This window comes from Pseudomyrmex gracilis, unplaced genomic scaffold (genome assembly GCF_002006095.1).
Source record: "Pseudomyrmex gracilis isolate BER0280 unplaced genomic scaffold, ASM200609v1 scaffold_18, whole genome shotgun sequence".
In the NCBI taxonomy this organism is placed as follows: domain Eukaryota; kingdom Metazoa; phylum Arthropoda; class Insecta; order Hymenoptera; family Formicidae; genus Pseudomyrmex; species Pseudomyrmex gracilis.
In genome coordinates, this window is record NW_018020602.1 from 100,245 (window position 1) to 111,515 (window position 11,271).

Sequence of the window (11,271 nt, forward strand, 5' to 3'; positions counted from 1 at the left end):
CGCGTAGCAATACTGTCCAGCAGAAGTAACGCAGCAATTGCAACTGCTACATGAAGCCGCTACGTAGCGCTAGCTTCGGCTAAACACACCCAATGCAACAGCGCTGATAGCGCGCTCCCCGAACGCAGCCAATATTCTCTTCTTTAAGTGAATCGAGTGTAGGGACAAAGTTTGGTAAAAGTGACTCAGGCTGGATCCTCATGCAGACACCGAGCGTTGATTGGTGAAAAGCAGACGGTGAAGGTAAACGGCAGCCCTGATTTACCCTCACCACCTGCTTTTCACCAATCAACGTTCGGTGTCAAAGCGCCGGTGTCCGCATGAGGATCCAGTCTCACTGCACTTGAAGTGTCCGTATTACAATACAAACGCGATCAAAATTGGACCAATCGCCGCAAACTTCAGGGCGATGTCCCATTGAGCGGAAATCTATAGCGGAACGGAATGTGCGGAACCAGCTCGACCAATCGTAACCACAGAAAAAGCGAAAAAAAGAAAACGGAATGGCTATGATTGGTCGAGCTGGTTCCGCACATTCCGTTCCGCTATATATTTCCGCTCAATGGGACATCGCCCTCACTTAATCTGAAGTTAGTTTTTTCTTTCTTCCGATTGGTTAAAATCTGATCCAACCTTACACAGTCCGTCGTGTGACACAGACCTGAGGTAAAAATTTATTGAAGTTATCTAACCTGACCCTAAGTTCTACCAACCGGAAAATCTTGTCGTCGTCCCTCTTTTCGATACTTCGCAGATTTTCTTGACTGGTTCAGCGCTGGCGGATCAGTTCTTTGATCTGTGTATCTCGACCAGTATTGTAAAATATGGTAATTAATTATTGTATTATTGTAACGTTAATTTTTTTTTTTCAATCACGTAACATTTAAAGTGTGTATTTTGTATAGATTTGTACTTTGAAAAGCGTCACGTTGTTTGCACGCGGTTGAGTTAGGTTATGTCTCGAATATTGATACCGCGTAAACTTTTGTAAATATTTCCGATTGTTTTCCTTTTGTTAAAGCAATACAAGCTTCTCAACTAATCGAGAAGTTTACAGTAATATTTTTATAGAAGCTATTCAGTGTTTATATTTTTTCATGTATAGGCAACAACCAAGATTGACAATCCGGAGAAACCGGGACAGGAAGTGAGTGTAGTCCATCGCATCAGGATTACACTGACTTCTAGAAACGTGCGCTCTTTGGAAAAAGGTAAATAATTTCAACCACAAAAGTTTCTGTTTCATAAAATAAAATACTTGAACTTTCTGCCGTACCGAACCACTTTGTCAGCTTGTTTAACTTTCTCTAATTTTAATTTTTTTTTTTTTTCAGTTTGCGCGGAATTGATCAACGGCGCCAAGAAGCAAAAGTTGAAGGTCAAGGGACCTGTACGTATGCCCACGAAGGTTCTGCGTATAACGACCCGTAAAACACCGTGCGGTGAAGGATCGAAGACGTGGGATCGATTCCAGATGCGAATTCACAAGCGTGTCATCGACTTGTACTCGCCATCTGAAATTGTCAAGCAAATCACGAGCATTTCCATCGAGCCTGGTGTCGAGGTGGAAGTAACCATCGCTAACGAGTAAAGCGAACGAATGTTTAATGAAACAAACTACAAAGTTTTAATAAAAACAATAATTTTGTAAATATTGCGCTAGTTTTTGCAACCTGTACGATCACGTTACCCTGGCGCTACTTTGTTTATACAAAATTCAAAGAAAAATCATTTCTTTGAATCTGATATAAATTTTTATAAGTATCTTTTTGTAAAATCTCGCACAATCTAACATACGTGCGTGCAACTTCAGTGCTTCTCTTCGCCGGTCATGTTCTCCTGATACTTTTCCAAAGAAATTTCCGAGAATTCATTTCACAGAGAATTCAATTCTTTAGAAAATAAGAACTGTACGAACTAAATGCGATTGGTCGACGTGTAGCTTGCGCACGTTCACCGCAAGAGGTCTTCGACTCGGAGACGTTTTCCTCGACTGTACTACGTTTCAAGACGCGACCAATGACTTAACCTGAGCGACACATCTTTGCCTAATCTGAGGGGCAAGTGCGCAACTTTTATGCAAAATTATTTGCATACAAATATGTATATCAAATCACGGGGATGTATGTGTAGACAACTCTAACGTTCATTTTCCGCTGATCGCAATACAACAGGCTTCTTAGGATTTATTTAGATCCGGTTCAGGTTTTTCGACGCCGATTTCTCGGAAACATGGTGCCGTTGTACGATTCGACGATCTGTCGATTATGCGCGGGTGACAATGGTAACGAACACTTATTCGTTAGGGAGGAAGGCGGGTCGGATCTGTGCTCGCTCGTGAATCGGTATCTACCACTCAAGGTAAGTGCTGCTTGCTCGTACAAAATATTGGCCGAACGGACTGCAACTTGATTACTATTGTAGATATTCACGTTTGCGGCTACTGCTCTGATCAAGTGCTCATCATTTTACTTGCAGTTTAGTTGATTATTGTTATTTTTGTCAGGTATTTTGAACTCCTTTTTGTCTCTTTTAAGTAAAACATTTTTTATTGTTTTTTTCGTAATAGCTTCATTCGTTTATGCTAGACAGTTTGTGTCACCTTTCAGGTGACACATGACCTGAAAGGTGACGCAAAGTATCACTACTTTGAATATTTAAAGATAAAGTCTATTCCACTGTGACGCACAAGATATCTCTGTTTGAATTTTATTTATGATCATATTGCAGAAAAACGGTTGTTTTTTAGATTTTAGTATATCTATAAATGGATATTTAAAAAATTTGTATTAAAATTTTTCAGGTACAAGATGATGGTAAATTACCAAAAACAATTTGTCCAGGTTGCAATATTCAACTCGAAGCAACAGTAGAGTTCTTCGACCTGGTGGTGACTGGTCAGCACAAATTACGTACTCTGTTTAAATATCAAAATGAACAGCAGCGCAAAGCAGAACGCCTGCGCAATAAATCCGAAAATGCAGAACTTGCAAGAGAAGACGCCAATAATGACTCACTTCAGCAGAATGAGGAATTTGAGCAGCAAATTATTGTTCAAAGTAACATAATTTTTTCTATTATATGCTATATGTATTTTTGTTAAATATTCTTGACATTGTGTATGTAATATTGTTGTTTTAGTATTGCCAGATGGATCTATGTATGCAGCGGAGCATGAAATGTCTCTGCAAATGGAAGGCCTGACCAAACCAAGGAGAAAACGTGGACGTCCACCGAAAGCGCTCGCGGAAGCGGAATCTTTGGTTTGTAAAGGATTGGCAACATTTTAGAGTATTGCTTTTTACAGTTAATTTAATTACGTATATTTTACCAGGTAACGAAAGAAAACGCCACAGAGACTGCAAGTCAGGGCGAGGAGGATAAGCAGGAAGAAGAAATCGACGAAGTGGACGGTGATGGCAGGCGTAGAAGGAAACGCAAAGTTCCTAAGAGGTTTAAACCGCTAGATTATTATCTATCCTAGATGTGGTCGCCGTGATTATTAATTATTATCTCATACAGATTCTCAGAAGCGGTGCAGGGAAAGGAATTGGAAAGGATATTCAAGGAGGAAGGTGTGATCGGCGAGGAAGATTATGACGACTCTGATATGTTGGACGACTCGGAGGATCTCTTGAATATTTCCGCTCAAGATGGTCAGTAAGGACATGTGTATGAAGTCAAGAACAAGATAGATCATGTTTGCACTCCTCGCTCATGTATCGCGCGTGTTTTTTCTTTCAGAAGTGATCGGTCATCTCGAAACGGAGGAAGGTAAGGACTTGGGCGAGGTAGTGATCTCGCATCGCGGAAAAGCCCGATCGAGATCGAAGTCCCATCGTCGCAAACCTAGATTCATATGCCACGTCTGCGGCAGAGGTTTTCTACAACGCAGCAAATACATAATACACAAGTAAATATTTTCGCTCGAAGAGAAATTTGTTAAACAAAAAACTACGTGCCGCGATTTCACGTAAAACGATATATCGTTATTTCAGGAAAGTCTTTCACAAAGACTTCGTAGACGCTAAAGATAATCCGGAGACTCAGAGTACGACTCAGCAGAGTTCGAATCTCGCCGAAGGTAATGTCGCCGAGTCGCAGGAGCCGTCCGGAACTGTGGAAACGCAGAACGTCGTGGAACAGGATGCTTCCGCCGCGGTTACGGATGATGCGACGAAGAATCTTGGCGACGCGATTTATCGATGCGACAGATGCGAGAAGCAGTTCGAGTCGAAACAGGAATGCGAAGTGCATCAAAGGATGGAACACGATCAGCAGAAGTTGTACACGTGCAACGTTTGCGACAAGACCTTTGTGAATCAGTCAAATCTGAAGATACACATGGGATCGCACGAGGTGTGTATTGTGATCACAAACGTTACGTTAAGATATGACAAAACATTGTTCTCACAAAATATTCTAAGGAACTCTTCAATTTTATTGCACAATGCTGCAGAAAACTAAACCGGTCTATTCCTGCGACGTGTGCGACAAAGTTCTGAATCATCCCAGCTCCATCGTGTATCACAAGGAAGCGGAACACAACGACGGACGACGTTTCGTGTGCAACAAGTGCAACAAGGGCTTCAAGCACAGACAATTGCTCCAACGGCATCAGCTGGTGCACTCGAACGACCGTCCGCACACTTGCAAGTCCTGCAACGCCTGTTTCAAAACGAAGGCGAATCTGATCAATCATCAGGCCACTCACACAGGTCAGAAGAAGCACTTTTGCGAGATTTGCAGTCAACAGTTCGCCCACAAGACCAGTCTCACATTGCACTACAGGTAATTTTTAACGAAGGCGTGGATGACTCACATTTCGAAACAACTTTGACGAATTTTTGGATTTGAACAAATCTACACGAAATAAAGCGGGGTATCTTCAAAATCGCCGCTCTGTTTCAGGTGGCATAACGGTCAAAAACCGTACGAGTGTAAGGTGTGCCACAAGAGCTTTTCGCAGAACGGCAACCTGCAGGAACACATGCGCATTCATACCGGCGAGAAGCCGTATTGCTGCGATTATTGCGGTCGCAAGTTCACCACGTCGTCGCAGTTCAAGCTCCACGTGAAACGGCACACCGGCGAACGACCGTGGAAGTGCGAATTCTGCGTGAAGACCTTCCTGCACAAGGACACGTGGAAGTGCCACGTGCGCCGGCACAAAGGGGAACGTCCGTTCCAGTGTACTGAGTGCAATCGCGGTTTCACGGAGCAATGGGCGCTCAGAAAACACGTTCGTTCTCACACCGGTAAGCGAGAGCGTGAACATAAACGTGCCGATAAACAATTTTTCTCTCAATTATTACGTAGCTTTTGTCATTTTTACTTGAATTAGAAAATAAAGGTACTTCTGTTTTCGCAGGTGAAAAACCGTACTCCTGCAAAATATGCGGTAAAGCTTTCGCCGATTGTTCAAACTTGGCAAAGCACAAAAAGGTGACAGTCTTCCTTCTCTTAATTGTTCTGAATCATTGGCAGTTGATGGCAATTATCGATTTCTGCAGGTGCATAAGGCGAAGGAGGTGGACGCGTCGGAGAATTCCCAGATCGGCGAGGTATGGCAGATCATGCCGAACTCGCAGGAGAACGACGAACAAGCGCTCGATGGTCAAATGACACAGGTGATCGCCACCGATGAAACATCCACCGACGGCGTCCAACAAATAATTTACGTAGCCTATCGGGATCCCGACGAGACCAATCCTTCGCGAACGTTGCATTTCGGTATATAAATCTCTAATTATCATACTTAATTGTGTGTAAATTTGCATTGTCATTTAATTAACCGATTGTTCGCATTGCTCGAATTCAGTCGATGCCAGCATGATAAAAAATAAAAGCGAGGAGACACCGAGCGCGATTTCACTGCCACAGTTGACCGAGACCGAGGAAGATCTTCCCGACGGCTCAAAAGTTGTGAACAACGCGACCAGCAACGACAACGAGCAGCAGTCGGAGGTCGAACCGAATTTACATTTGCAGGTAAATCAGCAGATGTTCCATGCTGGCATTGTACAGTGTGTTCACTTCACATGCGTTTTATTATTCTTTTTCATTATTTTAGATCACCCACGACGATGACGGAAATCCAATTTCGCTGTCGGTACAGGAGACTCGGCAACTCGTCTCCCAAGGACACCTGATCAGCCAGCTGAGCGACGGCCAATTCGTTCGGGTTCATCCCGGAATGTTCACTCAGTTTCAGGCCTTGAACATCCACATCGACGAGGACGACGTCGCAGCGGAAAGCGGCACAGCGGCGCGCGAACCAAACGCGGTTAAGGAAATTGAAGGGATGTCGACGATTCAAGCCGACGCGGAAGCGATTGTTCAGGCACTTGAGGTAATTTTTTTTTTTTTTTTTTTTTTTTTTTAGTGGCAAAATCAACATCATTGGCACGCGTAAGACAACATAATAAATCGTTTTATCGACGCAATTTTTTTTCAGGACGAGAACACCGATGCGACGATGGTGGCCACGATCAATCAACTGCAAAGTGGCGAACAACCTGGAATCGCGGACGGTCAGCACTCGTCGATTGAGTTTCTGACCGCGGACGGGCAGAAGATCCGCGTTCTATCGTCGTATCCGATCGATCCGATGCAGCTCACATCAGAGTACCTGACTATTATGTAAAAAAGAAAAAAAAACAAACAAACACGCGAGGAAACGCGCGTGTGCACATTCGTGCGCTCTTTTGTGAAAAAAGAGCGTGCGCGCATTTTTAATTACGACTTGGGCGATTCAAGTAGACTATGTAGCAATAATGCAAAAAAACGCGCAAACTGATTTTTAGTGAATTTTTTTGTGTGAACTTTAATACAATTTTATTATATCACCATGATTTATAGCTTTTTACTGACTCGGGAGAAGACCCGTGCGTTATTTTTTGCATTTTCTGTCAACTTTTCAAGATCTACCCCGACGGCATTTAAATATTAAAATCCATTTCCTCCATCATTCCAGTAATATGCCTTCCCAGTGATTTTCTAGTAATTTAAATTGGTTGGTTTGGTGCAGTTGTGGCTTAGAGGACCATTTAAGCCAGCCCATACGCCATTATTCTGTGTCTCATATTTTTATAGTTAGGACCGGCTCGGAAAACAATCCTCAGGTAATAGGCGGCGGATTCGAACTCGAGACCTTCGGGTTCGCAGCTCCTGCACTCAGGCCGCGAGACCACTGGTCCAGTAATTTAAATTGCTTTCTTTAGTCACCGGTAATGTTTTACAAGTTGGCACAACATAGCGAAGTAACACGGCGGCCAATCAAACGTCAGTAAAGCTGAGACCGTAACTGCGAGTCACGCTCGTAATTTGATGGATCGTTTCGATGCTTTTGAAAACTCGTCGGGTGTAGCGACACTTGATCAAACGCCAATCAGAATCGAGGAAGCGAAGATTTCCAAACCGAGATCTGATTGGTTAACAAATCCCGCTCTGGCGGACGAGTAGAATTTTCGAACTCGGTCCAATGGGAACTATTTTAATAAATTTACTATTGTATTCGGAATGACATGGAACACGCACGTTTGAATACTTCGAACGTCTCCTGGCCGACGTGTTTGGCCATTCGTGGAAATTTACTGCCGTCGAAAATTCCTCATATCCCGATTTTGCTCGAGAAGATTTCTCAATACGCATCACTGCCCAATTACGAGGTAAATCGCGTGAAAACCGTGCAGACTATCGGCGAGATCGTTCCCGGTACGGCGCGAATTTGCGAGTTGCGAAGTGTCTCACCCGATTGCGAAGCAACAGTTATCCTCAGTCTGGAGACACTTCCTGTGAACGTCGTGTACCTCACCGACCAGCAGGGAAGGCATCTGCCTATTTGGGTAAACGAATTTAAATTCCATTCTTCTCTGGGTAGTAAAAAAGAAATACAAACATGATAAAAACTTGCTAGTAAAATGCTGTTTCTCCAATATTTTTTTGTTTTTTTTTTTTCCAGGAAAAATCCCGTGTCTTCAAAGTTTACGGCACGTTGCAACAAAAGGGTAATAAAGTGATATTGGTAGCCGATAGACTGCTGAAAGTTCAAGATCTGTACGGCAGCTTGAACACACTGACTTTGCTGTCCAAAGTGGCTCGTCCTATGTATTATCAGTAAGAATTTCTTTAGGATATAGCCAGCTTCTTAGAAGCGATGAAGGTGTTCAAGCATCATAAGATCTACAGTGTGAGATGTTTTCTTTCAGATACAAGAAGTTGAAATAAGGCAAGAGCATTGGTACAAATTGACATACATATCTTCCTGTATTTTACTGTTTTTATGTTAAGGAGAAATTGTGTCGCTTTGATAAGACATTTGACACACAATCGCAATATGAATGTATTCACGCAGTGTCTGAATCCTTTAACTGGAATTGCCACGTGGCAGGAGCAAGATGAGCACTACGACTATCACCAAGAGGTAGCCAGATCTGCGTTCGCAGATATGCTGCACGATAAGGAACGTGTGAGTGCTTCTGGTGACTTTAATAACACACCGCCTTGATTGGTGGAATTAACAATAGTTTGCATGTTTTTCTTTAGAACAAAAAGTATTACATCGCCTTGAAAAATGCCATAGAGAATGTGCACAGAACAGGTCAGAAAGCTAATGTGCTGGATATAGGCACTGGAACTGGATTGCTGGCAATGATGGCAGCTAAGTGTGGCGCGGACACTGTAACGGCATGCGAGGTAAGAGAAAGTGATGACGCTCATTTCCTGATTCAACTTACAAAGGTGAAATTTCGCAGGCTTTCACACCGATGGCCAACTGCGCCGCGCAGATCATAGAAGAGAATGGTTTCGCGGATAAAATCAAGTTGATTCGCAAACGTTCCACAAAAATGACCGTTGGCAAGGACGGCGACATGCCAAAGAGAGCAAATATTCTAGTCACTGAAGTGTTCGACACGGAATTGATCGGCGAAGGCGCGCTGTTAACGTTCCGTCACGCGCACGAGGCTCTTCTCGAGGTAAGTAAGAGCACAAAGTTAACTCTGCATTTTGATCTTGATATGATATGAGATGACAAACTCGTTTTTCACTCTGGCATCAGAAAGATTGCATAGTCATCCCGCACAGCGGAACAGTGTGGGTACAAGTGGTCGAGAGTTCGAAAGTCAACGCGTGGAATCGAGTGAAGCCCATCAAGATCGAAAAAGATCTGAAGCTAGATGCTCCGTCGGCTGTTCAAGCGTGCTCCGGTGCTGCTGCAGTGCACGACATGCAGCTGTCTCGTTTACCTCCCAACTGTTTCGTAGCTTTACTGCCACCTCAACCTATTTTCAAGTAAAACCTTCTGAAGTTTTATTTCTATACAATAATTAAATTTGCATGATTCAGGTGCTGGTAAACGAATTGAATTTACAAATAAAACGCATTAATTTTTTTTTTTTCACGTCAATGTTCAAAATATGCTACAGATTTGACTGGTCCAACGAGGAATCGTTACAGTTTAAGGACCAAGTTGTATTGCAGGTGCAATCGATAGCGTGCGGGACCGCGCATGCGATTTTCATGTGGTGGGATTTGAACATGGATAAAGAAAATCGGGTAATATATGATGAAGCGTCCTCGTATGTTTTCTTTAATGTGGTTGTAGATTTTTAAATGAGTACAAAAAAAAGTGCTTGTCTATCTTCTCTCTTTATTAGTTCTTTCCTCCTTAAAAAATCCAAACTTCAAAATTACCCTGTGTTGTAGATAGTGCTGAGTTGCGCTCCCGTATGGGAACATCCGGACGTCCCCGACGTCGTGAAGAGTCAAAAAGACACATCGTGTTTGCTGGAGATGGCGGATTTGATACCTTGGAGAGACCACTGGATGCAGGCGGTCTACTATCTGCCGAGGGAGGTGCCCATCAGACGCAACGAAGATATTAGTCTCGTCGGCTACCACGACGAGTATTCTTTCTGGTTCAAATTGTTAAACAAACCAATGTAAGCCCATCCTCTCTTTGGAAATTAAAATGTGCACGCATTTCTATTATTTTTTTGTCAGCATTTTTTAACTTTTTGTGTACAAATCTGCAACTAAAACAAGGTTTTGTTTTTTCGTCGCAGAAAAGACGTTCCAGAATGTCCCAGACCTATATGCAGCTGCGACATGCACATCGCGTACTCGCGGACGCGTATCGGCCAGTTGAACGACAAAGTTCGTAATAACAAATATATACAAGCTCTGCGCAACGTCAAAAAGGACGTGTGTCTCTGCTTCTCGGATGGATGTCTGCTGGGTCTCGCGCTCGCGAAGAGCGGTTCGAAGGTGTTTTTGCTGGAACAGAACTTCTTGTCGCGCAAGACGATGGAGAAGTTCGTGGAGGCGAACGACATCTCCGAACGGGTGACGTTCATCGATTCGATCGACGATCTGCCGAAAGGGACCTGCAACGATCTCGATTTGATCTTCGGCGAGCCGTACTTTCTGAGCTCCATCTTGCCCTGGGAGAATCTGCGATTCTGGTACCTCGCGTACAAGCTCCCCGAGCACATCAGGCGGATGCCGTGCGCGGCGACAATCAGAGGCCTTTTCGTCGAGTTCAAGGACTTGCAGAAGATAAGAGCGCCTCTCGGCGTTTGCGAGAGTTTCGATTTGTCCTCCTTCGATGAACTCGTGCAAGTTCGTGCCGGTTGCTATGTTCTTTTTTTTTTTTTTTCAAATCGTTAATCGAAAAAAATTGACAATTTTCGTTTTAGAACTCCAGCGAGAAAAGTGACAGTCCGATAGAAGCGCAGCCGCTCTGGGAGTATTCCTGCAAAGCGTTATCCAAGCCGTTCGACATCGCGAGATTCGATCTCTCGCGGACCATCGACCTCGACGAGCACATTCGACTGAATGGCGCTGTTCCGATCGAAGAGTAAATATATCTTGAATTCTCGTGACGCGCGCGAGCAAGAAAATAATTTAGAATTTATAAATACGCGAAGATTGTTCATTTATTCTCTCGAAACGATAATAACAAATTATCTGAATTCCTTGCGTTTTGCAGAGACGGTCTGTGCAACGGAGTCGCTTTGTGGGTGGATTGGAATTTGCATCTCAATTGTAAACCGGTATCGTGCGGTCCGATTGAAGAAGTGATACCCGGCGAGCAAGTGTCCTGGGATCCGTACACCAGGCAGGGCGTGCATCTGTTTCGTAATGTGTCCAGAGTTACGAGGAAAAACTTGTTTTGGTGGTCGTTTTCCTTCGGTATAAGACACGGCGAAATGAAATTCGATTTTAGCGAGGTGACGAAAAATTGATCGAGATGTATATGTTTGTTGT

General features: G+C 43.6%; 3 protein-coding genes across 4 annotated transcripts; all 3 read left to right on the plus strand.

The window, feature by feature from the left end:
* The first annotated feature begins 715 nt into the window (after nucleotides 1-715).
* Nucleotides 716-1,654, plus strand: LOC109864252 (40S ribosomal protein S20). Its single transcript, XM_020445293.1, has 3 exons — nucleotides 716-827; nucleotides 1,106-1,211; nucleotides 1,335-1,654. The coding sequence occupies exons 1-3, from the start codon at nucleotides 825-827 to the stop codon at nucleotides 1,589-1,591; spliced, it is 366 nt and encodes a 121-aa protein (XP_020300882.1). The 5' UTR covers nucleotides 716-824; the 3' UTR covers nucleotides 1,592-1,654.
* Nucleotides 1,655-2,020: 366 nt separating this feature from the next.
* Nucleotides 2,021-6,833, plus strand: LOC109851636 (zinc finger protein 3-like). The gene is made up of 14 exons (XM_020421891.1): nucleotides 2,021-2,361; nucleotides 2,804-3,059; nucleotides 3,142-3,263; nucleotides 3,335-3,453; nucleotides 3,523-3,656; nucleotides 3,745-3,913; nucleotides 3,999-4,359; nucleotides 4,460-4,791; nucleotides 4,912-5,258; nucleotides 5,372-5,445; nucleotides 5,514-5,733; nucleotides 5,822-5,991; nucleotides 6,074-6,352; nucleotides 6,458-6,833. Exons 1-14 carry the CDS (start codon nucleotides 2,233-2,235, stop codon nucleotides 6,644-6,646), a joined length of 2,901 nt encoding a protein of 966 aa, XP_020277480.1. The 5' UTR covers nucleotides 2,021-2,232; the 3' UTR covers nucleotides 6,647-6,833.
* Nucleotides 6,834-7,532: 699 nt separating this feature from the next.
* Nucleotides 7,533-11,267, plus strand: LOC109864204 (protein arginine N-methyltransferase 7). Of its 2 annotated transcripts, XM_020445197.1 has the most exons (11): nucleotides 7,533-7,847; nucleotides 7,964-8,118; nucleotides 8,211-8,470; nucleotides 8,548-8,697; nucleotides 8,757-8,978; nucleotides 9,062-9,294; nucleotides 9,429-9,558; nucleotides 9,709-9,944; nucleotides 10,068-10,623; nucleotides 10,701-10,861; nucleotides 10,994-11,267. In XM_020445197.1, exons 3-11 carry the CDS (start codon nucleotides 8,285-8,287, stop codon nucleotides 11,247-11,249), a joined length of 2,130 nt encoding a protein of 709 aa, XP_020300786.1. In that variant the 5' UTR covers nucleotides 7,533-7,847; nucleotides 7,964-8,118; nucleotides 8,211-8,284; the 3' UTR covers nucleotides 11,250-11,267. The 2 variants fall into 2 exon arrangements, with proteins under 2 accessions (XP_020300786.1, XP_020300787.1); XM_020445198.1 differs by lacking the exons at nucleotides 7,533-7,847; nucleotides 7,964-8,118 and having other exon boundaries at nucleotides 8,384-8,468.
* The last annotated feature ends 4 nt before the right edge of the window (nucleotides 11,268-11,271 follow it).

What these genes read in the sequence shown, in the direction of transcription:
- LOC109864252 (XM_020445293.1), top strand. An exon ending in CGTGCGCTCTTTGGAAAAAG is followed by an intron (nt 1,212 to 1,334) that starts GTAAATAATTTC and finishes TTTTTTTTTCAG; the next exon opens with TTTGCGCGGAATTGATCAAC.
- LOC109851636 (XM_020421891.1), top strand. Translation starts at nt 2,233, where the DNA reads ATGGTGCCGTTGTACGATTCGACGATCTGTCGATTATGCGCGGGTGAC. An exon ending in GCAGCAAATTATTGTTCAAA is followed by an intron (nt 3,060 to 3,141) that starts GTAACATAATTT and finishes TTGTTGTTTTAG; the next exon opens with TATTGCCAGATGGATCTATG. An exon ending in ACACGTTCGTTCTCACACCG is followed by an intron (nt 5,259 to 5,371) that starts GTAAGCGAGAGC and finishes CTGTTTTCGCAG; the next exon opens with GTGAAAAACCGTACTCCTGC.
- LOC109864204 (XM_020445197.1), top strand. Translation starts at nt 8,285, where the DNA reads ATGTTAAGGAGAAATTGTGTCGCTTTGATAAGACATTTGACACACAAT. An exon ending in AAATTGTTAAACAAACCAAT is followed by an intron (nt 9,945 to 10,067) that starts GTAAGCCCATCC and finishes TTTTCGTCGCAG; the next exon opens with AAAAGACGTTCCAGAATGTC. An exon ending in GGCGCTGTTCCGATCGAAGA is followed by an intron (nt 10,862 to 10,993) that starts GTAAATATATCT and finishes TGCGTTTTGCAG; the next exon opens with AGACGGTCTGTGCAACGGAG.